At 37.9% G+C, this 24,865-nt stretch overlaps 1 protein-coding gene across 1 annotated transcript; it reads left to right on the top strand.

Annotated features, from left to right (window-relative positions):
- Window positions 1-4,312: 4,312 nt before the first annotated feature.
- On the top strand, window positions 4,313-7,567 carry LOC130590830 (uncharacterized; the record flags this gene model as incomplete). Its single annotated transcript, XM_057393402.1, has 6 exons — window positions 4,313-4,501; window positions 4,640-4,858; window positions 4,927-5,043; window positions 5,133-5,404; window positions 6,457-6,517; window positions 6,680-7,567. Coding segments are annotated over exons 1-6 (1,746 nt in total), but the record flags the coding sequence as incomplete, so codon positions are not given.
- Window positions 7,568-24,865: the final 17,298 nt, after the last annotated feature.

The following is a 24,865-nucleotide window of genomic DNA, read 5'->3' as shown; positions in this document are numbered from 1 at the left end:
TTAAGCGCATAAACAAAAAATAAAAAGATATATAAAGATCATGTCGGACCAGAAGTCACTTTACCCACCTTCTGGATGAGTCCGGCACAGGAAGACAGCGGACAAAGGCTCATTCCCAAGGATGTATTTGGCGTGAGGAAGCCAAATACGGGGAATCCTCGTCTCACCCTCATCCCCCTCAAGGACCGCGTCCACAGAATCAAAATATTCGAAGGCCTTCAACTCGGCCTCCGTCAACTCATACTTAGGCATCCTTGCCAACTTTTGAGCCCACTCATTTTTGGGTAGACCGTCATCTTGTCTGCGGCCGTCATCAGAGACCACCAGCCCTTCTCGGCGGAGCCGTTCTTTCTCAGCCAGTGCAACCGCCGGAATAAATTCAAATCTCGGGAAAGCCATTATAACGGCAAACCCAAACATAAGCGACTATATTCCTAACGGCCAAAGGCGTTAGCTGGGCAAGGCAGACATTGAAAGCTTGGATGATTTTAGCTATTACCGGGTCCAATGGAAACCGCAGTCCATACTCTAGGTGATGAGCATACACGGCAACATGACCGGGAGGACAGTCTATCACTTTACTTCCCTCGGCCGGGACCACTAGGTTGTACTCAGAAGGAAAGCCGTACAATTTCCTAGCAACCTCGCAATAATTCAGCTCTAAGGCTGCCAACCGCCAGTTCTTGCAAATAACGGTCTTCTTTGGGCCGTCACTATAGTCCACTGGCAACCATTTCCCTGAATGGAGAACATCTGTCCGGGCCGGGATCACCTCAGGCCGCGGAGAGGAAGGCATAGCAGAACTCTCTCCAACGTCAAATTGACTGGGACGGGAGTCATGGTCACGGCCGGAAGAGGAAGGAGCATCATGTTCCATGCTGGCAATAGAGTCGCTATCAGAACCTAAATTGACAACAGGAGGATGAGAGGGATGAGAAGGAGTTGGATCTCGGAAGACGGTCGAAAACGCTGGGATCGGTCACGACCCCAGCATCAGCTAGGCTCTCTAGCCAGGCATGCTCTCTCAAAGGTTGAACATCCAACCCTGGGACGGATCAGGGGAGGATGCCTAATGTCCTACGGCCAGAATTTGATGTCTCAATTCCTTAAGTGTTTGATTATCTCCACTCATCCTAGCGTCAAAAACTGAGTGGTCAATTTGGCCAATTCGGGAGAGGAACGGTCATTTAAAAACTTAGACCTAAGTTCTTTCTCCGGTCAGAAGTAAGAGGAAGGTCAGCAAGAGGCGAGTCCTCCCATCTGGGGGCTAGAATCTGATGAGCTGGGCCACCATGAAGAGAAGGAGAAGAGGGTTCACTCTCAGTCATCAAGTTAGTTCCTAAAGAGTTCTGACTATCTGACTGGTCCGACATGATTTCGAGGAAGAAAAATAAAAACAAAAAATGAAAAGAAAAACTAAAGGGTAGAAAAAGGGGGTACCTGAACAAGGGACAGACCGAAAGATAAGAACCTCGACAAAGAAAACGTCCCAGGAAACGGTTCTCAAGCAAAAAGCTCGCCGGAGAAAATGTCGCAACAGTGTCGATAAAATCCTCCGAGAATAAACCCAGAAAACGGAGCCAAAAAGTGACCTTTTTTCGGAGATTGTGAAGGGAACAAAGAAAGGTAGCAGGATTTGGCAATTTCGAGGCAAAAGAAACAATCTAGCACCAAGAAACAGCGAGTTCAAAGTTCGCAAGAAAATGGAGAAAACCAGAGAAAAGTCTGAAGGAAGGAGAAGGAGTTGAGTAAAAGTAGAAAGAAAAAAGGAATTTCGCTTTTAAATACCGAAATAAAGGGCTTGGATTGAAACCGTATCAACTGCCTCTATGGATGCATGACAAGTGTCGCTCGTGCAGTATACCCTAAAATCCAAAAAGGAAAAAACGAGCGGGATTCCAGAGTTTAGTAATGATTGCACTTTTTCAAAAACCAACGACTCACCCCAGGTTGACACGTGGAAATAAGAAAAAGGCCAATTAATAAGGGAACCTTAATTCATCCACGTCACCAGGTTAGAACATCCATGACGGTCGCGACCGTCAAAGATGCTGGGGGGCTAGTTGTATGGGTGTAACCCAAATTTGCTAGCGGACATTGCATATCGGCCGAGAGCAAATTAAGGTGACGTGGGCTCACAAAAGGGGGGACCACTCCAAATTCATCATCTTTTGTCTTCATGCTGAGACCGCCGTCACGGCCAGGGAAAACGACAAAGTAAAGGGAATCTTCCCTCTGACAAGATCAATCACAACAGTACAAGTGTCACAAGATCACACGCCCTGTCAGGTGAATAGTACGCCTATAAATAGCCATCCAGTACTATTCCTGCAGGTACATTCTCTCATACTAAAAATAGCCTATATCTCTCTCTAAGCACTCTCTCTCTCTCTAGAATCCTCTTGAGTAATTAGCTGACTTGAGCGTCGGAGGGGGTTTCCTCGAAACACCCCCGAGGGTAGCTCACGTTTGTTATTGTTGCAGATCCCTCACGGACACCCATTTACTGTCGGACAACTCTCAAAGAGTCCGGCACCGTTTTCGATACCGAAACATCTAGTAATCCTGTAGTTCATAAAGAAGAAAAAAATGAGGACTTACTAAAAGATTAAACAAAGTTGATATATACTTCAGTCACTAATCAAGCTGGACCGTAATTTAAACAACATAATAAAACAGCCCCTAAAAACCTCAAATTAAGTTGGGTGGAATATGATCAATGTGCCACAACTTTACCTCTAAGTACCCATCTGATATAGGTATGAACACTAGAGCACTTCAAATTTCACCAAATGGAAACTTTACGTAATATAGCAGAGTCTAACACTAAGACATACACCTCTCTCTAGAATAAGTACCCAAGTTTGAGTAACATAGTTCCCTTCCCACGTTCGAATATCACTCTCAAAAAAAAAAAAAAAAAGAACTGTAAACTAAATAAGTCTGCTTCTGAGTGCTGATGCCAAAACTGATCTTGTTGCCACCCACACTCTCATTACAAGTATCATCCAACAGATCAGTTGTCCTCTCTCTCGCCAAATGTTCACTGTAAAGCGATGCACCATTAGCAGTCTAGCACCAATTATTCTATCAAGTACTATTTACTGAGTAAAGCCACTTATGCCTTCATATGAAACTTGTTGCCGGAAAAATGTCAGCGGAACATGCACTAGTATATGAGATGTTTGAGCATTCATATGCATAAAATAGAAGAGGGGTAAGTTGGTAAAACGTCATTAGCGTATCCAGAGGGGATCTGGTGCGTGGTGTCCAATTCCCGCAACAAGCTGCCTTGAATTGAAAGCAGGCAATGATAGAGAACACTATACCTCAATATATAAACCATAGCTACCCAATTACTTCATACTGCCATATTCGTATTTACCCATTGTGGCTTATATAACTAGAGAGGTATGGACTCACGTTCTTTTGCTGAGAGATTATTTGTATTAAACCAACATGAGGGAACGAAATCCTAGTGCTACTCTATAATTAGACATATCATGTATGCAGTGCAACGTATAAACAAATTGCTCCATGATTACATGATTTCTTTCAGTAATCAGTAGGAAGACACATTCGCATCCCTACCACAAAACACGACAAACACAGTCCTGTCATTAGACAAAGGAACTAGATACAAATAAATGTGTAAGCAGAAGCTGTACAAAGACAAATAGATAGATACTTGTTGGAGTTAAGGCTTGGAAAAGCCTTGGTTCATTTTCTTGTTTGTCCCACATTGCTTGTGGGAGGGAATTTCTTCATGTTTATATATTTCCTCCCTCCTTCCATCTATTGAGTTGTGACTAGAGATGCTTTTGTGGTTGGATGATATGTTTAGTTTGGGCTTGCTATCACACGCGCGCCGCCCGGACCGGGCCTTGGGCCTTGGGCCTTGGGGAATTAACTTAACTTAACTTAAGTTTTGGACCCGGGAGCTACGCGTGTGTGGCTGTTGGAATTCTGTAACGTTTTACCGTTACATTATTCATGGCAATCCCTAATTATCCGCCCATTGATTTCAGTCAGAGTCACACAAAAAAGAAACAAACACTCTTCTCTCTTTCCTTCTCTTCTCTATTCCTGGGTTTTCGTGCTATTCTCTAAAGCTCAGTTTGCTAGTGGTGGCATTCTTAGCTGCTGTGTAAACCTTGGGGAGCATTCCGGCCAAGATCGATAACCACCATTGTCGGGCCGTAATTGCTTTCAAGTCAGTGATCTCCTATCACGGCACAGCCTTGAAAGTTTCTATTTTCTGCCTTTGCGAACTCTTATTCCAACAATTTGAAAGCAATTACTAATATTTGCAATGGCAGAAAGTTCAACCAAATCAATGGCTCATCTGTCCAAACTTGAGTCCCTTGATGGAAATAACTACAAACGCTGGGCTCAGAAACTTCTTATGTTTTTCGAGCAACTGGATATTGACTATGTCCTGTTCAATGACTGTCCCACTGCCATTACGGCTTCTGCTGATTCATCTTCTCCTTCTGCTGCTGTCATTAAGCAGAATGAGGATAAAATTCTGAAATATGAAAAAGATAATAAAACAGTTCGTTTCCATCTCCTTAATCTGATGACTAATAATTTGTTTGATTTGTTTATGGTTCATAAGTCATCTAAACTGATTTGGGAGGCCCTTGAGAAAAAATATGGGGCTGATGATGCTGGGAAACAGAAATATGTTGTAGGAAAGTGGCTGTCTTTCCAAATGGTTGATGACAAACCTGTCATGGACCAAGTTCATGTCTACGAAAATTTATGTGCTGATGTTCTAAATGAGGACATGAAAATCTGTGAGGTTTTCCAGGCTAATGTTCTGCTGGAAAAATTTCCTCCTCCTGGAGGGAGTTCCGTAACAATCTGAAGCATAGGAAAGAGTTCCTTCTCTTCAGGAACTGATCAGCCATATGAGGATTGAAGAGGCCAACCGGATCAAAGATAATCAGGACTCGGCTTCTTGTCAATGTTTCCAAAGCTAATCTGGTGGAATCTGTTGCTGCGCCAAGTTCTGATAAGTTCAAGGGTAAGGGCAAGAAGGTATTCAACAAGGGTAAGAAGCAAGGAAAAGTGAACAAACCAAGTGGTAAGATTCAAAAGAGGACCTTTGTTGCTATGTGTGTGGAAAGCCTGATCATAAGGCTTACCAATGTCCTCAACGCCAAGGTTCTGTCCAAAAAGAAACTCCTCAAGCTAACCTTGCTGTTTCGGATGATGTTATTGCTGCTGTGTGGTTTGAAGCAAATCTGGTCGAAATCGTTCTGACTGGATTCTGGACACCGGGGCTTCAAGGCATTTCTGTTCGAACAAGGAGCTGCTCCATGACTTCCAGGATGCAACAGAAGGTGAGTGCGTCTACATGGGGAATGCAGCAACTGCTGGAGTGCTTGGACATGGAAAGGTCACTCTAAAACTTACCTCTGGAAAAACCCTCTCCCTTTCAAATGTCTTGTATGTTCCTACTATGCGTCGTAACCTAGTGTCTGGTGCCTTGTTAAACAAAGCTGGTTTGAAAATTGTTTTTGAGGCTGACAAGGTTGTAATGACTCGTGGTGGGGAATTTGTGGGGAAAGGGTATCTGAGTGGGGGTTTGTTTATTTTAAATGTTGCTTCTTCTGTATCTGCTATTAATAAAACTGTTTGTGGTTCTGCTTATATTGCTGAGTCTTTAAATTTATGGCACGGTAGATTAGGACATGTGAATGTTGCTTCTATTAAGAGACTAAGGACCTTAGAATTGATTCCTAATCTGTCCTCAACCGAGTTTTCTAAGTGTCCTATTTGTGTTGAAGCAAAATTTACCAAGAAACCTTGCAAAACTGTGACTCAAAGGACCACCCAACTTCTAGAATTGGTTCATACAGACTTAGCTGACTTTCAGAACACTAGAAGTAGAGGAGGAAAATTCTGGTATATTTCCTTTGTTGATGATTACTCGAGGTTCACTAAGTTATACCTTCTTAAGACCAAAAGTGAGGCAGGGGAAGCTTTTTTGAAGTATAAGGCCGAGGTAGAAAACCAACTTGATAGGAAAATCAAGAGGGTTAGGTCTGATAGGGGTAGAGAATATGAGAACTTCTCTTGGAATGACCATTGTGAGAAATTGGGAATCATTCATGAACTTAGTGCTCCTTATGTACCCCAACAAAATGGTATAGCTGAAAGGAAAAATAGGTCCTTGAAAAATATGATGAATGCTATGCTTGTAAGTTCTGGGTTGCCTGATGAAATGTGGGGGAAGCTGTTCTTTCAGCTTGTCATGTTCTTAACCGAGTTCCTCACAAAAGATTAGATAAGACCCCTTATGAGCTATGGAAGGGTTATCCTCCAAACTTGAGTTTTCTAGAGTGTGGGGGTGTCTAGCCAAAGTTGGGCTTCCTGACTATAAAAAGTCAAACATGGACCTAAGACTTTTGATGCTGTATTCATTGGTTATGCTCATGCTGCATATAGATTCATGTCTTTGAGTGATAGGTCTATCTGTGAGTACAGAGATGCTGAGTTTTTTGAACATGTTTTTCCTTTGAAAAAAGGTGATGTTGCATCTGTGCCTTCTTGTTCTTCTCCTGCTGTTGATTTATCTACTTGTTCTACGCATGATGTTTCTACCTTTGTGATACTCCTGCTGATTTGATTTGATGAGTAGTAGTGTTCAGTTGAACATGCATGCTAGTAGTTCTCTGTCGTAGATGAGCCTAGGAGAAGTAAGAGACCTAGAGTAGCAAAAGACTTTGGTTCTGATTTTGTTACTGCTTTTCTATCTGAAAGTTCTTGTGTTGACTTGTTGAGTGATGAACTAGTTTATGCTTTCATGATAGAAGAGGACCCAAAGACCTTTGATGAGGCAATGAGATCTGTGGATGCCAGTTTTTGGAAAGAGGCCATTAAGAGTGAGTTAGATTCCATAGTGTCTAACTCTACTTGGGAGTTAACTGACTTACCTAAGGGATCAAAGACCATAGACAGTAAATGGATCTTTAAAAAGAAGTTGAGACCTGATGGAACTATCGAGAGGTTTAAAGCTAGGCTTGTCATCAGGGGATTCACTCAGAGGAAAGGACTAGATTACTTTGACACTTATTCTCCTGTGACTAAGATAGCCACTATTAGGACCCTGCTTGCTCTTGCTGCTATTCATGACTTAGTTATACATCAGATGGATGTTAAGACTGCTTTCCTGAATGGTGACTTAGAGGAGGAGATTTACATGTCTCAACCTGAGGGTTTCGTGGTGTTAGGTCAAGAAGATAAAGTGTGCAAATTGAGGAAGTCCTTATATGGTCTCAAACAAGCACCAAAACAATGGTATGAAAAATTTGATAGTACTGTGGTGTCAAATGGTTTCATTGTAAACAATTCTGATTCTTGTGTTTATTCAAAATTGATAGGATCAGATTGTGTGATTATATGTCTTTATGTGGATGACATGCTGATTTTTGGTAACAACTTAAAGGTGGTTAATGATACTAAACTTTTCTTGTCTTCAAAATTTGAGATGAAAGATTTGGGGGAAGCTGATGTGATTTTAGGAGTCAGACTTAAGAGAGTCTCCGGTCGCATTTCCCTTAGCAGTCTCATTATGTGGAAAAGGTGCTTAAAAAGTTTAATTCCTTTGATGTTGTTCCAGTGAGTTCTCCCTATGATTCTAGTATTCATTTGACCAAGAACTTAGGTGAAAGTGTCTCTCAAAGTGAATATGCAAAATCATAGGTAGTTTGATGTACCTCATGAACTGTACTCGACCTGACATAGCTTATGCAGTGAGTAGACTTAGTAGATATACACATAACCCTAGTAATGAACACTGGAGTGCTCTTCATCGTCTTCTCAGATACCTAAAAGGAACTGTTGATTTTTGTTTGCACTATTCTAAATTTCCTGCTGTTCTTGAAGGATTTTGTGATGCAAACTGGGTATCTGGTAATGATGAGATTAGTTCAACTAGTGGCTATGTGTTTACCCTTGGTGGTGGTGCTATATCGTGGAAGTCTTCGAAACAGACTTGTATAGCACGTTCCACCATGGAGTCTGAGTTCATTGCCCTCGAGTTGGCAGGGCAAGAAGCTGAATGGTTGAGAAACTTGTTGTCTGATGTTCCTTTATGGGGTGGACAGGGTTCACCTGTCTCTCTTCATTGTGATTCTCAAGCAGCCATTGGTGTTGCTAAGAACAGTGTCTACAATGGTAAGAAGAGACACATACGGATCAGACATGGAGTCGTCAAACAACTCCTGAAAAATGGGGTGATTTCTTTGGACTATGTGAGGTCCGAAAGAAATTTGCAGACCCCTTTACTAAGGGGTTATCTAGGAGAGTTGTCCTAGAGTCGTCGAGGGGGATGGGGCTAAAGCCCATTAGTTGAGATCTTATGGTGGATACCCGTTTGTGGTCAAACGAAGCCATGAAATCTTAACTTGCACTACATTTCCCATCCCTATGACACATGGTAGTGCTTTTATCCATAGCCTATTGGTGGTGCTTCTGAGACGCACTTGATGGATATACATTGAGAGGTTGAGCATTTTGCTCTTAATAGTTCCATATCCCTCCGGGGTGGTGTTATTGAGAAACACTTGATGGACTACCTACGTAAGTGTGGAGGTTAAGCCGCCTTCTATGAAAGACTGGGCTGTCTTTCTAGAGCACTTATTAGACCCAAGGAATGCGCATGGCTATAAAGCGCTTGTGATGTATCGCGGAGATTGCACGATCTTAAGGTAGGTATGTGTTGTGGGGGTCTCAACGGAACTCTGGTGAGTTCAAGAGTAATTCACTCACTAGATAGTAAGTTGTTGCCTCATTTCACTATGCATCAATTCAAATCGAAAGATATTGGTGCTTAAGTACTTTCCTTTCCTTACCCAGGAATTTCTTTTGCTTTTCTGAGCCTTTGTGGGGGATTGTTGGAGTTAAGGCTTGGAAAAGCCTTGGCTCATTTTCTTGTTTGTCCCACATTGCTTGTGGGAGGGAATTTCTTCATGTTTATATATTTCCTCCCTCCTTCCATCTATTGAGTTGTGACTAGAGATGCTTTTGTGGTTGGATGATATGTTTGGTTTGGGCTTGCTATCACACACGCGCGCGCGCGCCGCCCGCCCGGACCGGGCCAGGGCCTGGGCCTTGGGCCTTGGGCCTTGGGCCTTGGGCCTTGGGCTTTGGGGAATAAACTTAAGTTTTGGACCCGGGAGCTACGCGTGTGTGGCTGTTGGAATTCTGTAACGTTTTACCGTTACATTATTCATGGCAATCCCTAATTATCCGCCCATTGATTTCTGTCTTGATTGCTATCCGTTTTTTGGCTTGATTCTTCCCTATAAAATCAGTCAGAGTCACACAAAAAAGAAACAAACACTCTTCTCTCTTTCCTTCTCTTCTCTATTCCTGGGTTTTCGTGCTATTCTCTAAAGCTCAGTTTGCTAGTGGTGGAATTCTTAGCTGCTGTGTAAACCTTGGGGAGCATTCCGGCCAAGATCGATAACCACCATTGTCGGGCCGTAATTGCTTTCAAGTCAGTGATCTCCTATCACGGCACAGCCTTGAAAGTTTCTCACCTGAAGCAGTAAATTCCCAATGCAGTTGTGATTTCATGAGTGACTGATGTTACAAAGTGCAAGTACAGACAAGCTGCACCAAGCCATAAAATTTAATCAGAAAAGCAAACTAATACCGGAACAGAAATTACACATTGTAAGTTCACCTTTACTCCAAATAAACTTTTCACTCAATACAGGAAAACCAAGGGCTAATTTTGTTTATTCCATAGCCTACTTTACTTTGTTAACTCAAAAAGAATTTGTTTTACATGTTTATAAAGGTTTCCGTAATAATAGTAATGCTAAACAATAAAACTAATGAAATTCAAAGTGAATAGCGATAACAAAAACGAGAAAACAACGAGTTTTGAAAGAGGTTACATGTCTCATACCAGTAAATGCACAATAACCAAGCAGCACCAAGAGCTCATCGATTAAAGGAACTATGTGAACATGTCAAAAAGATGGAAAATCAATAAGATGCAGTCACATCATTAGACACGAGGAAGAATGGCAAATCCTACAGGTAAACTTCCAACCTGAAAAGCTTGTTGAAGCTCAAAACGTTTCAGAGAAAAAGGAAATAAGTAGAGAGATATCTGTAGAGTTTCTTATTGATTGAATTGAAGAATGAGAATTACAGCTCAGGTTGTAGGACCTCCAAACTATTTATAGTTACAATACAAATAACTAAGATTAATAATTAATAACAACTTTCTGACAGTTGCTAACATAAATAACTGACTCATAACAAATTGATAGAGAGCTTCTAGAAGAAGGTGAGTGAGCTGCCAGCACTAGTATTAGCTCCAATAACCCCCCCCCCCCCCCCCCTCAAGTTAGGAGGTGGTTGAGAAAACAACCCTAACTTGGAAGAAGCTATTGAATTGAGGAGAGGGCATGGATTTAGTGAGGATATCTGCCAATTGAGATTGAGTAGGGAGGTAGGACAACTGTAAAAGACCTTCAAGCACCTTCCCCCTAGTGAAGTGGCAGTCAATTTCTATGTGTGTAGTACGTTCGTGGAAGACAGGGTTACGTGCTATATGTAAAGCACTTTGATTGTCACAATATAATTTGACTGGCTGAAGATGTGAAATGCCAAGTTCTTCCAATAAACGTACAATCCAGTCTACTTCAGATGCTACTGAAGCCATTGCTCTATACTCGGCTTCTAATGATGATTTACTCACTGTATTTTGCTTCTTGGAACGCCAAGAAATAGGTGATTTCCCAAGCATTGACAAATAACCAGTGACTGATTTCCTTGAGTCAGGGCAAGAAGCCCAATCTGACTCAGAAAAGGCTTGTAATGTGAGTGTGTCACTGCCTTGTAACAAGATCCCTTGACCAAGAGTGTGTTGTAAGAATCTCATAGTATGATGTAAAGCAGTAAGATGTGAGATCCTAGGTGAGTGCATGAACTGGCTGAGACTTTGCACAGCAAATGACAAGTCTGGTCTTGTATTGGTGAGGAAGTTTAACTTCCCTACAAGAGACCTAGTGTACTCAGAATTAGGTAGGAGGTTACCTTCATCAGCTTGCAATTTTAGATTGACAGGAAGTGGTGTAAGAGCTCTCTTAGTCAAGTCTATGTCACATTCAGCAAGGAGCTCCTTGGAAAATTTATGCTGACTAAGTAAGACACCCTAAGGAAGACAGGCAACTTCTATGCCTAAGAAGTAGTGTAGTATGCCAAGATCCTTGACGCTAAAGGTCTTATGTAGATGTTGTTTCAAGGAAGTTATAGTAGTGATATCAGTTCCAATGAGAACTATATCATCTACATATATAATTGCAATGGTGATGTGAATATCATCTTTCTTGATAAACAAACTGTAATCATTTTTAGATTGAAGGAAACCTTGTGTTGTAAGTTCTTCAACCAACTTAGCAAACCATTGCCTAGAAGCTTGCTTCAGGCCATATAGTGATTTGTTTAGTTTACAAACTTTGTTGTGAGGGTTAGGAAAACCAAGAGGCACCTTCATGTACACCTCTTCCTTGAGATCCCCATGTAGAAAGGCGTTGTTTACATCCAATTGGTAGACTTGCCAGTGTTTATAAGAGGCAAGGGCAAGAATACACCTTATAGTAGGCATCTTGACTACAGGAGAAAATGTCTCCTCATAGTCAATGCCATACTTTTGATTAAAGCCTTTAGCCACCAAACGAGCTTTACACATGTCCAAACTGCCATCTGCCTTCATTTTGACTTTATATACCCATTTGTTGCCACACTAGTAGAATAAATGCTATTTGCTGCGGTAATATTGCTGCGGTTTTACCCATACGCAGCAATATATCACGTAAAAAATAATATAAAATATAAAATAAATATATTGCTGCGGTTTCGACTGAAAACCGCAGCAATATGGGTCAACAGGAATTTTTTTGAAAAAACATTGACTATTTAGCGAGATATATTGCTGCGGTTTTTGTCAAAAACCGCAGCAATATATTAAAATAATATAAAAAATATATTGCTGCGGTTTTTTAGAAAAAACCGCAGCAATATCTTTAAAAATAAATATAAAAGGCGTGCTAGTTAGGGTTTTTTCTCTCATTTGATCTTTCCATTCAGCGCCTCTCCTTTCTCTGCCTTCTCTCTCCTCTCGGTCTCTCACTCCTCCATCTGCCTTATCCTTCAATCCTCTTCACCGATCTCCTTCGACGGTCCCTCGTCGTTTTCCTTCGACGGTCGTCCCTCGTCGTTCCCCTTCAACGGTCGTCCCTCGTCGTTCTCCTTCGACGGTCGTCCCTCGTCGTTCTCTTTCCACTTTCGTTGGAAATGGGACGAAGAACAACTAACTCTCCTCGTCGATCTCCTTCGATGCTCCTCGTCGATCTCCTTCCACACCGTCGAATATGCATTTCGCTTCATCAACACCGCCGTCTGTAGCAGTTCCTCGACATGGATGGCCGGTTCTTCGAACTCCTTCCTCTGCCTTCGTCGCCTCGTCGGCCGTTCAGAGCCCGAAGTTGGCCTTCGGCGGTTCTTCAACTCTAGGTCTTCTTAGTTTTTTTTTCTTCTTTTAAATTTAAACTTATGTATTTTTCCTTATTTTTTATTTTAATTTTAATTTAGATCGAAATATCTGGTTGTTGATGATGAATCCGGTTCCGGTGATGATGAATCGACGAGAGGCGAGCGAATTTCAACCAGATTTCGTTCGATTTTTTTCGTGTTGTTGATGAATCCGGTTCCGGTGTTGTTGGCGAGCCTGAACTTTTTTTTTGGATTTTTTTTTTCTTTTTTTTCGTTTCCAAATCTGTGATTTTTTTATTTTTAGGATTTTATTTTTATTTTTGTCGTTTTTTAGATATGGTTTTAGATTTTTTTTTGTTATTTTAGAGATCAGTTTCTTATTTTTATTTTTTTTTTTTTAATTAGTCTAAGTTGTAATAGTTGCTTATTTTTGTTTTTACTTTTTGATTTTTTGTATTATATATGTAATTAGTTTTTTTAGTTTTATATATTAATGAAATTCATGTTATTTCATCTTCATTTTGTATGTGAATTGGATGGATTGTGGATGGGTTAGTGGTATGGTTTTAATATTTCAAATTTAATTGCAAAATTTCAAAAAAAAAAAAATTTTTTTTTTTACCTACCAGTACCTATTGCTGCGGTTCTGGGCCAGGAACCGCAGCAATATTACCTTTTTGGGCCACCTTATTTCACCACAATTCCATATATTGCTGCGGTTTGGTCATTAAAACCGCAGCAATATTACGTAATATTGATGCGGTTTAAAACCGCAGCAATATTATTAATACCTATTGCTGCGCCCTTAATTGCTGCGCGCCCTATTCCGCAGCAATAGGGCACTTTTTAACCGCAGCAAGTAGGGTTTTTTCTACTAGTGCCAATTGGCTTCTTGCCTAAGGGTAGATCAACTATAGCTAGTTCCTAAGTATTATTAGAGACAATTGCTTGAATTTCCTTGTCCATTGCATCAATCCACTCAGATTGGGAAGAAGCTTCAGTGTAAGATGAGGGTTCCTAAAGAGTATTTAGAGAAGTAGCTAGAAAATTTTTGTGAGAAGAAGGGAAGGCAGAGAAAGATACTAGGTTACACCAGCGAGATGTGAGGGAGGAAGTGAAAGTATTACAATAGTAGTCTTGTAGGTAGGCTGGAGGTTTGTGTGTTCTGGTGGAATGTATGGTGATTGGTGGGGCAGCTGATATATTTTGTGGAGGATCAGATGGAAATAAGGAACTAATGTCAACAACAGGTAAAGCATTAGTAAGAACAGGTGAGTGAGAAGTAGTGGAAGGTGCATAAGGAGAGGGAGAGTGTGAAGAATATGTGGAGATAATATGGAAATATCAATATGATGAAGGTATTTCTAATAAAGGACTCGAATAATATGAAGTTTTGTTTTGTTATGGTCAAAACTCAACTTATCATTTGTGTATTATGATCATTCATATTTGCTTGGTTTAGTTAGGACCTCCCAATTTCAAAATTTTAGATTCGTCCCTGGTGGAAGGGTAGCAGTAGTTATAGCTTTTAGAGATTCCAAGTTTTGTCAAGAAGAACGAAATCAGTTACACGTAAGTTTAATTTAAATCAACTGAGGTTGGAGGGATATTGATCAATTTTAGTAGACTTTTATGTGTAAGTCAATTATCAAGCCAAAAAAAATTGTCTTTACTAGTGTATATTTTTCACCGTATACCTTTTCGGATAATTCTCTTTGACAGAGGGGTAGATGAGGGTGTGCACGGAGCCCAACAGCACAGGGCCCCCAAAATTATAAAGTCCCCAAGATGTATTATCCGATCGGGTGAAACGTAAAACAGCCATAACTTCTTCGTTTCTCAGCGGAATTGGGCATATGACCTATCGTTGGAAAGTTCTCGGAACAAGCTATGACCTCCACTTTAAATCACATAAAAATCATTTATAGATTGAGAGATATGTCCATTCAAAATTAGCCTTATGCCCAATATGACGTTTTCCCTTTACGCAACCTCATCTCCACACCCATACACCTCCATGAGCTCCATATAATGTCATATACCCAACACAATTTTCATGTTAGAACCAGGGTCCCAAAATCTTCAAGACGGCCCTGTTCTTTGAGCAATATTTTTTTTCTCATATTGGGAAGTCTTGAGGTTTAACCCTGTATTCAAAGAAGCTTTCGCTTTTAAGATATATTTCCTTTATGATATTGAGACCCACAATTTTGTTGGTCTGTCTAAATTTTCCATCCAAATTTCCGCAATGAAAATGCACTGAAGTTCCGTCAAATGAACAAGAAAAATACACTAAGAATTAGCTGGGATGTACAGACAATTAATATAGTTGTGAATGTGACTAAGATTAACAAAAAGCATATTATATGTTTACATTATAAATCCACAATATCTTAGCAATAAAAAATTAAACCAAAAATTAAAATAAAACTATTAATCTACTACGATAACTTGTCTTATTATTCAAAATTTACTTTCGGTTTGTACATTTACATAAGGTAGCTCTATGCCTCTATCTAGCTAGTTGCTACTTCCCTGATCTCTAATGAACCTCAACCAGAACACTAATTGGAATTGTTTTTTGCTCATTACAGCTAGAGTTGAAAATCTACCCCTCAAAACAAACAGTAAAATTAAGGTTAGAACCAAAAAAAAAAAAAAAAAAAAAAAGAAAAAAAAAAAAGAATGAACTAATATACAGAGTAGAGGTTCAAAATTTAGATTTCTAGGTATTAGGTAAGGTACAAACAATTACCAGTTTGGCGTGGATGCTAGCTAGCTTAGTTACAGAGTAGAGGTTCAAAATTTAGATTTCTAGGTATTAGGTAAGGTACAAACAATTACCAGTTTGGCGTGGATGCTATCTAGCTTAGTTAATTAAAGCAGTTTCTGGTATATCCTATATCCAAGATTGATGTTGTATCATCTTGGTTGTACCAAAGAAAGAGTTACTTATTCTGAGTAGGATTGGCTCTACTCGGCGGTCGTTTTCTCAAGCTTGAATCCACAGCTTTCTTGGGCTCTTTCATGGCTCCTCCATTTACCTTCCATACATTCACTGTTGTAGAATTACTCTTTGTTGCGATTAACAATTTTCTTGATGATCTAAGATGAATTTGCTGGTTTGTAATGCATAAGGAGAAATGGAATGAAAGCATGAGAAATAAAATCAAATTGAGCGTAGTCTTCCAATGTAATATCTTCATTAAGAGGATAATATTGATCATAAGAAAGAAAAAAGGTAGATGTGAAATTGAAGTAACGTATGAGGTTAATAAAATGATCGTGTAGGGAAATTGGATGGGTTATATATGTATATAACCTTTTGATGGTGGTGGTGCGTATGCATGTGTAGTGCATGTGCTCCGCGACAAGGTGCCTTGTTTTAAAAGTTTAGCAAAGACCAACTAAAAGATTCAATAATTGAGTATTAATAATGTTGTGTTAGACTTATATGTCCAACCTCACTCGGAATTCAAAGCCGTGTTATCTTTTGACCAACGTATTGTAATGTTTTTATTTTTGATTAGATAATATATATAATTCTAACGGTCCATTTGGTAGTTGGTTAAAAACGGTGGTAATGGGAACGAATTTGTATGTAAATTTGTGAAGAATATCATTGTTCATTCCCATGGTAATGCTAATTTATTCCTCAAGTGTCCACTTTCTTTCTTGAATTTTCATTCCCATCCAATACCACCTTGTAGGTGGTAATGAGTGGTAATGAAAATTGCTTCCCCTTGGAGACAAAAACACAAGTTTAGGGGTGATATTGCTTGCCCATGGAGAAAAAAGCCTCCTCATGGAGATTTTAAGGGTACTTACCTAATAAAACTACACTTAAAATTTATTCCCATTACCTCAATTTATTAACGACTACCAAACAGACCGTAAGAGTAATATAAATAGCTATAGGGGTGAGATCACATGAGAATGCTTCTTACAGAATCTCAACCACACGATTGGATTAGAGTTACAACACTTGTTCATTAGAGTTATACCCCATTTAAAAAACTTTGAGCCTAAAAAAAATCACTAGGGGAAAAAACATAAAGGGCTGCGCAGGAAGGGCTGCGCTTTTCGTAAAAGAGCCGCGCAGGAAGGGCTGCGCTTTTCGTAAAAGCGCAGCCCTACTACAGAAGGGCTGCGCTTATTTAAAAAAGCGCAGCCCTACTAAGCAGAAGGGCTGCGCTTATTTAAAAAAGCGCAGCCCTTCACTAGTAGGGCTGCGCTTTTTTAAATAAGCGCAGCCCTTCTGTAGGTAAGAAGGGCTGCGCTTTTTTAAATAAGCGCAGCCCTTCTTGAAAAAATTTGAAATTTCGGAATCGCGGGCTTTGAAATATTGAGCGGGGATTTGTCAAATATATTATCCCTCATTCTCTCTCATCTCTCACGTCCCTCATTATTCCTTTCCTCCTTCTCTCTCATCCTCTCTTCTCTCTCATCCTCTCTTCTCTCTCAAAATCTCCCATAAACATTTGCGACAAAAACCTTGAAATGATTTGCACTAAACATGGCGACGGAGTCCGATTGCCTATTGTGATACCTTTTCGGAAGCGGAACGAGCCAACGAGTCAAACTCACCGCTATGCCGTGACGTTTAGGCTTTTTAAGCCATCCGAGTTCGTTTAAGCCTCCAAATACCCATTTTAAGTTTTTCCGAAATTTTTTTTTTTCCTTAAATTATGTATTTGGGTTTTGTTTTATGTATTTAAACATTATTAGGTTGTAGTTCTTGTATTTTCAGATCTATAATGTTCTTGTATACTTCTCTTTGTTTATATGTTTTGATTAATGTTCTTGTATACTTCTCTTTGTTTTGATTAATGTTCTTGTATACTTCTCTTTGTTTTGATTAATGTTCTTGTATACTTCTCTTTGTTTATTTTGATTAATGTTATTCTTGTATGCTTCTCTTTGTTTATTTTGATTAATGTTCTTGTATACTTCTCTTTCTATATAATTTCTTGTATTTTCATCTTTGTTTTGATTAATGTTCTTGTATACTTATTGTATACTTCTCTTTGTATATTAGTTTTTGTTCCTTTTTTTCATTTTCGTTTCATTCTTTTTATTGTTTTGGGTTTAGTATTTTCGTTTCGTTTCTCTTCTCTTCTGTTTAATTTCAGAAAATGTGAGATTATGAGTAAAAAAATGACAAAAAAAAAATTTTTTTTTTATTTTTTTTTTTGGTAGGAAGGGCTGCGCTAGTTAGGAAAAAGCGCAGCCCTTTAGCCCAGAAGGGCTGCGCTTTTTCTTAACTAGCGCAGCCCTTCTGGGCTAGAAGGGCTGCGCTTTTTCCTAACTAGCGCAGCCCTTCTAGCTTAAGGGCTGCGCTTTTCTAGCGCAGCCCTAATTAAAAAGTGAAGGGCTGCTACTAAAAGGGCTGCTGTCAAAAAGCGCAGCCCTACATGCCTTTTTTAGCGCAGCCCTTCTTCATTTTTCCACTAGTGAATGAGTTTTTTTTTTCTCTAATATTCTTTTTTTGGAGTTACGTACATCACTTTTTCATTAGAATTACATCACTTATTCATAAGAGCTATAGCACATAAAATTCATTCTCATTTCTCATGTATGTAAGTATGCATTCTCATATGAACTCACTTCTATGTATATATATATATATATATATATATATATATATATATATATATATATATATATATATATATATGAAGCTAAATGTGAAAATATTAAGAAAATATTAGGCGTAGATATTGATATAAGATTTTATCATACTTCCTTCATTTTTTTAGATTACTCGTTTTGACTTTTGCCACTATTCACATACATAACTTTGACTATTTCTTATAATTTGTACTTAATTAAGATTAGTCTTGTCGGATTTTGTTAGATTCGTCTCAAAATATATTATTCAATTATCAACTTTTTGTTATTTTACTTAGTGATAATTAGATATACTTTCTCTGTTTTGTTTTAAATAAAAGATTGGGTGAAATGACACTATTCATTGATCAATTTTAACTCCAATATACCGCATTTATATATAAAAAAAAACATAGTCAAGTGGGATCTTGTTAGATTCGTCTCGATGCATACTATCAAATTATAATTTTTTTTTTTATTTTTTAGGTGTGCATAACTAAACATGTTAATGATTAAAAAAGCGGGTTGAGTTTAGAGATGGCAATAGGTCTGGATCCGACCCAGACCCGGTAAGACCCGACCCATTTAGAAGGGTCTGTGTTTAGAAATTTAAGACCCAATGGGTTCAGGTCGGGTCTAGGTCCCGAAAAACATGGGTCGGGTCCAGGTTCGGGTCCACATGTGCTAGGCCACTCGCCCCACAGACCCATTTACATATTAGAATGATTTTTTTTACATAAACTCTAAGGTTTCATGAGTTGTGATTTTGTGAACTTGTTAATGTTGTAACTCCATCTAAGACTTGTAAGTTGTAACATTTTAATATTTTATGATTTAGTTCTTAAAATTTTGTTCAGATAATGCTTTAACCATTAATACAGGAGCCTATATATATTAGGGCGAAATTTTTTAATTACATATATTAAAAAATGTGATGAAAACTTAAAACTAAGAAGGACCCATTTAGGACTCATGGACCCGCTAGACCTAGCGGATTTGGGTCTGAAAAATCTAGACCCAGCGGATCTGGGGCAGGTCTGGGTCTGGGTCAGGTGGACCTGATCCAGACCCGCCCCATTGTCATCCCTAATTGAGTTGTATGAAAAAGCAAATATTTTATTTGAAACAAAATGGATGAAGTATTAAGATTCAAATAAGTATATCGACAAGTGTGCTTAAATGAAATTGTAATTGCACAACTAAAATATAAAAGGAAGTAGTTCCTGAACTAATACTAATTATGTGAATACATTTTATGCTTAGTGTAAACGCTTAGAATTGTTTATATATCTGAATAGCTTATTTTCCCTCTATTCACAGATAACCTTCTAGTGTTAGATCAGCTCAAGTAATATATATGGATACGACCATTTCTGTATCATTGTTATATAAAATACAATAAATCGTTTTGCATTAAGCCTATTATTGCAATTTGGTAGATTATTACTTCTATATTTTAGAGCATTCGGCAGGTTGTCTTGAGTCTTGACGGGTGAAAGGTGGATATAGGTAGGTAATGGATATGCAATTGAGTATTAGGGTATGGTCGATGTGGATTTGATTTTTATACACGCGATAGGCAGGTTTTACTAGTACCTTTTTCCGTTGGTTTTTGCATTCTTTTTGCAATCAGGCCATAATTATAATAATTAGTTTTTAGGCCCGCTTTATGTCCAAAAAATTATAGTTTTCATTTATAATATTTTATTTTAAAATTATAACACCAAATATTGCTTAGTTTAGTGATTAAAACTTTAATATCTTGACTTGAGGTCATGAGATAAAATCTTATACTATGTATTTTCTAAAAAAAATTAGTGAGTGGAGTAAATGAAGCGAACCCTCTAAGGAATAGTGGCCCGTGGCACCGTTTCTTGTTTAGGAACACCTTTTAGTATATTAGTATAGAAAATTGTACCAAACACTTTCATGAACAATCAATAGTCAACAACCAATTGCTAATTGCCTTCATAATAAATATATATTATTTTATTAATAAAACTAATTGTTAGACCTGTGCAAAATATGTAGAGAATTTTTGGTTTAACGTTGTAATTTTATTTCGACTTTATCGAATGTGTCCTTATAGTGATTGACAACGTTCGAAATTGATAGATTGTTACGCTTTTTATTTTATGATACTTATGTTAATATTATGGTGAATAAATATTATTATAAAGAGTTTATGATTAGTATTTACATAGTATCTAGTCATATTATTACCTCTTATAGTTCCCATCACAACCAAAAAAATATGTTTCACTTGATCTTTGCACCCAAATATAAACGTCTTCTTAATCAAAAAGATCTATTTAAGTCTTCGTGCTTTTTATAATATTATACATCATATTCTTTTCGCTCTCTAATATAGTATTTATTTTATTTTTACATGGTTTTCAAGATATATATTTTACCTTCAATATCTTCAATTTCGTATTAATAAATATATATAAAATATAAAAATTATGCAAGTACACATTGAGATGAACATAATAAATTCCTACATGAGTATATTCTTAGTATATGAAACTGAAAATATATGGTCAAAGATTTTAAACTTTTACCTCACTTTGATCTCAACAGAGAGAAACAAACATTATATTATAACTATGTTATAGGACGGATGGAGTATACTTCTATACTTTAATGAAATATAGTATAGGGAGGGATTGCATAATATTCTTACTAGTAGGCTAAACTAGATGCTAATTATTGAAGTGATCATGTGATGCTGAATTGACGAAATGTGTTCTCTGACTCCTTTTCAATCCGAAAGTGGTAAACTATATTAAAGCATGTGATTAATCACGTGAATCCAAGTGAATCAAAGCCAAAATCTGAATCTTCGTTCCACTCCCAATCCCACAGTCCAAGCTTGATTACCCAACTTAATACTATAGTGACAATAGTCCACTGTCGATCCGCATTTACGTTCCTTTACCATTTCTTCCTCCTGTTAGATCAACAAACAAAGTAATTTGGTGCATGCATAAAATTTGACCACCTAATGTCAAATTGATGTAGTTACTCGCTAATGACAATTAGTGCATATCTATAAAATCGGTGAGGTATTAATATATTTTTAAAACAAGAATGGTACATGATGCATTTTGTTAAACCTCATGAGTATTATAGGCGGATTTAGAGGGGGTACAAGTGGTACAGATGTACCTCCATTATTTCTAGAAAAAAATGAAAATAAATTATTATGCTGAATCTTGTCTTGCGGGTAGTGAAAGGGAAATCAAAGATCGGTGGATGCATGGTCTTGAGTTCAAAACCCCTCACAAAGTTATTTTTTTGCTTTTAATTAATTTCCCTTTTACTCAGATTTAATTTATCTTCAACACTTCTATTATATTATATACTACTCCCTATGACCATTAGTCTGCAATTACAAATTCAAAAGCCCACAAAGATCAAAGCTCCAAAATAATATTTTTGTCTCTATTTCTTTTCCCTCAAGTTCTCCTCATTTATATACTTAAACAACTATTTTACATAAATTTTAACTTCACATTAATTGTTAAGTTTTCTGAATTTGTAGCATTCAATCATTATAATATATAAAAAATTCATCACTTGATGGTATTTTGAATTATTTTAATTTTATATTATTAAAAGTATAAATTTGTTTAATATTTATAGATAATTTGTAGTACATATAGAAAAAAAAATAGCATAACTTAAACGTAATAGTTAATCAGTTATAAGAAGAGTATGACTTAAAATGGTATGTTAATCGAACAACTTATTTTTAAAATTCTGGTTATTTAAATTGAAACATTGAACAAATGAACAGTTAGCAATTAAATCTAAGTTCTTACTCAAACTTAGCCGGACAAAAATGTTAATAAAGCTTTATTATTTTAAAATAAAATTGATAAATCTAACTACTTACATATTCGTACCCCTGAGCAAATTCCTAAAAACGCCATCGATTGGTATTTAGTGAAAAACTATTAAATTAATATTTCTAAAGTTAGTATTTGACAGTCGACAACCAAGTATAAGATGAAGAAGTGCAATGTTTTTCAATTTAATTTTCAATTTCAATGCTAAAATTACCAAAAAAAAAAAAAAAAATTGGCCAATGGTAAAATTACACGAAATAAAAGGAAACCATGAGCCATGACTAGTACTCTAGTAGATGGTCCTTTATTTCTTCTTCATTTAAATAAGGGAAAAAACATTTCAAATAAGGGAAAAACCTTTTCATTTTCATTTTTGAGCGCGTTGAGGTGGATGAATTGGATCAGGGCCCACCAAATGACCAGCATGGATCTCGCAGAGTTTTTTTTTCCAGGCACTGGGTATCGCGGGCTGGGCCCAGCGCTCCTTTCGTGCAGTTTGGGGTTGCTACAGGTTCTTTGGAAAAGATATAGTCGCCCAAGGGTGGGGATAACCACAACCTCATCCACTTGGGCCCATGGAGATAAGACCGAGTAATTGGATGCACCCCATGTAAGAACATATAGATGCATATAGCGGAATTGCAGGAAACAATTTCCTAACATCTATCATAGAATCGCAAATATAATTAGCCACATGAATCATTTAATAGGGATTAAATATCAAACTTTTGTTGCCTGATTTCCCTATTGTATGCAAGTTTTGAAGATCTGAGAGGTCCAAGTGTTGCTCCTCTAATCCGTCCATGAGTACCAGTTGAAGACCCACGATTGCTAGAATAAAAGAGAAGAAATCTCTTGCTTTTGATGGTATAGGCGCCGGTTTAGAGGGAATAGTTTAGGGTTTTACTTTCTCTCTCTTGTGAAAAGAAACTGATTAATGCAAATGATCACCTAAAACCTACTTAAAGATGTAAATGGATCGGGTTCGGGGCGGGTGGAGCATCACCCGCATCCATCACCCGCTACCATCCACACCACCCGATCCATCCATCACCCAGAAAAATCACCACCCGAATCCATCCATCCATTTACTTCCGGGTGAACGGGTGGATCGGGTTATAATCGGGTGAAATTACCTCAAAATAATGCTAACCATAAAATTTCAGAAAAATAAAATTTCAACCGAAACAATTCAAATTAAGTTCAAAATCACAGTAATTCGCATACAGAAATTACGAAAATTAGGTTGGGCATTGGGCTTTTAGATTTGAACATTTAGCTGGGCCTTGAGGATTGGACCTAAAGAATATTTTTTTAAAATAAACGGGTGATGGGTCGGATTAACGGGTCGGGTGATGGATGAAAATTGTCCACCCGAATCCGATCCATCACCCGCATCCGTTAATCCGTCACCCGTTCACCATCCGTTTAAACTGGGTTTTTCACCCGTCCATTAAGACGGATGGAGCGGGTGATCGGGTGGTCCACTGGATATTGCCATCTCTACTATTATATTCTATATATAATAGAAGAGTTATAGGTTAGTTAGGGGAACTCATATTCCCTTTGGACCTCTCATATAATAGTAGGAGGGACCATAACTTTATGAAAAAATGACAAATATATGAAATTTATAAATAAGAAGATGAAAAAAATAAAGGAGAATATTGTGCTTATATGTGGGTCATGATTAGTAAATGAAGAAATATACACTAGTGGAAAAAAGCGGAAGGGTTGCGGTTAAAACAGCCCTAAGAGCTGCGTTTTTGACCAGCAGCCCTTTCTATAGCAGCCCTTCACTAGCGTTTTTAAACCGCATCCCTTCACAATGAAGGGTTGCGGTTGAGGCCTAAAAATGCATTGGAAGGGCTGTGGTGTTGTGCCTAAAACGCAGCCCTTCTTTGTACAAAGGGATGCGATTTTGGCACAAAACCGCAGACCTTCGACCCATAAAAAAATAAAAATAAAAATGTTTTTTTTGACAATTTTTTACTTTTAAATATATCAAGAAATTTACAAGAGGGAAAATCAACAAGAACAGTCGAAATTTATAGATCTTAAACTCAAAAACGAAAATGAAAATTAAAGGAACAAAACGAAAAAAAAAAAACACATTCGTTGGTGGTTGTAATTTATACATTCCATTTTCACTAGGTAGATTGTAATTTTCAGTTAACGAAAATGAAAAAAAAATGAACTTGACTAACAACAGTTAGATTTTCAATAAAAAATTGATTCTTCAACAGTTTGTTCAGAAGCCTCCTCATCATAATTAATCTCGTCATTGCCAATACTATTAGAAGAAGGATGCTCATGAACTTGACTAACAACAGTTAGATCTTCAATAAAAAAAATTCGGTTAACGAAAATGAAAAAAAAAAAGGAACAAAAACGAAAATGAAAATTAAACAAAACTCAAACTCAAACCTAGATCTGAAAAAAAAACTCAAAACAGATTGTTGGTGACTGGACTAGTGGTGTCGTGCGTTGGTGGTGTCGTGCGTTGGTGGTTGACGACGACGAAGCCGTTGGTGGTTGACGACGATGAAGTCGTTGGTGGTGTCGTGCGTTGGTGCGTTAGTGGTGTCGTGCGAATTGAAGCCGGTGATGTGAGGAACGACGAGACAGAGGGTGAGAGAGAAGAAGATTTTAGGGTTAATGAAAGAGGAGAGAGAAGGAGAAGGGAGGAGGGTGAGAGAGGAGAGAGAACCCTAGCTAGCCCGCTTAACATTTCAAGCCTGCGAATTCATTTCAAATTTTTATTTAAAAAAAAAGCCTGTAAAGGGATGCGTTTTTTAAAAAACGCAGCCCTTTATTACTTATAGGGCTGCGTTTTTTAAAAAACGCAACCCTTTATTACTTAATATAGGGATGCG

The sequence above is a fragment of the Beta vulgaris genome, chromosome 3 (assembly GCF_026745355.1).
Source record: "Beta vulgaris subsp. vulgaris cultivar EL10 chromosome 3, EL10.2, whole genome shotgun sequence".
NCBI classification, from domain to species: Eukaryota; Viridiplantae; Streptophyta; class Magnoliopsida; order Caryophyllales; family Amaranthaceae; genus Beta; species Beta vulgaris.
The sequence above is the reverse complement of the archived record's forward strand: the minus strand, read 5'-3'. Positions and strand labels throughout refer to the sequence as shown.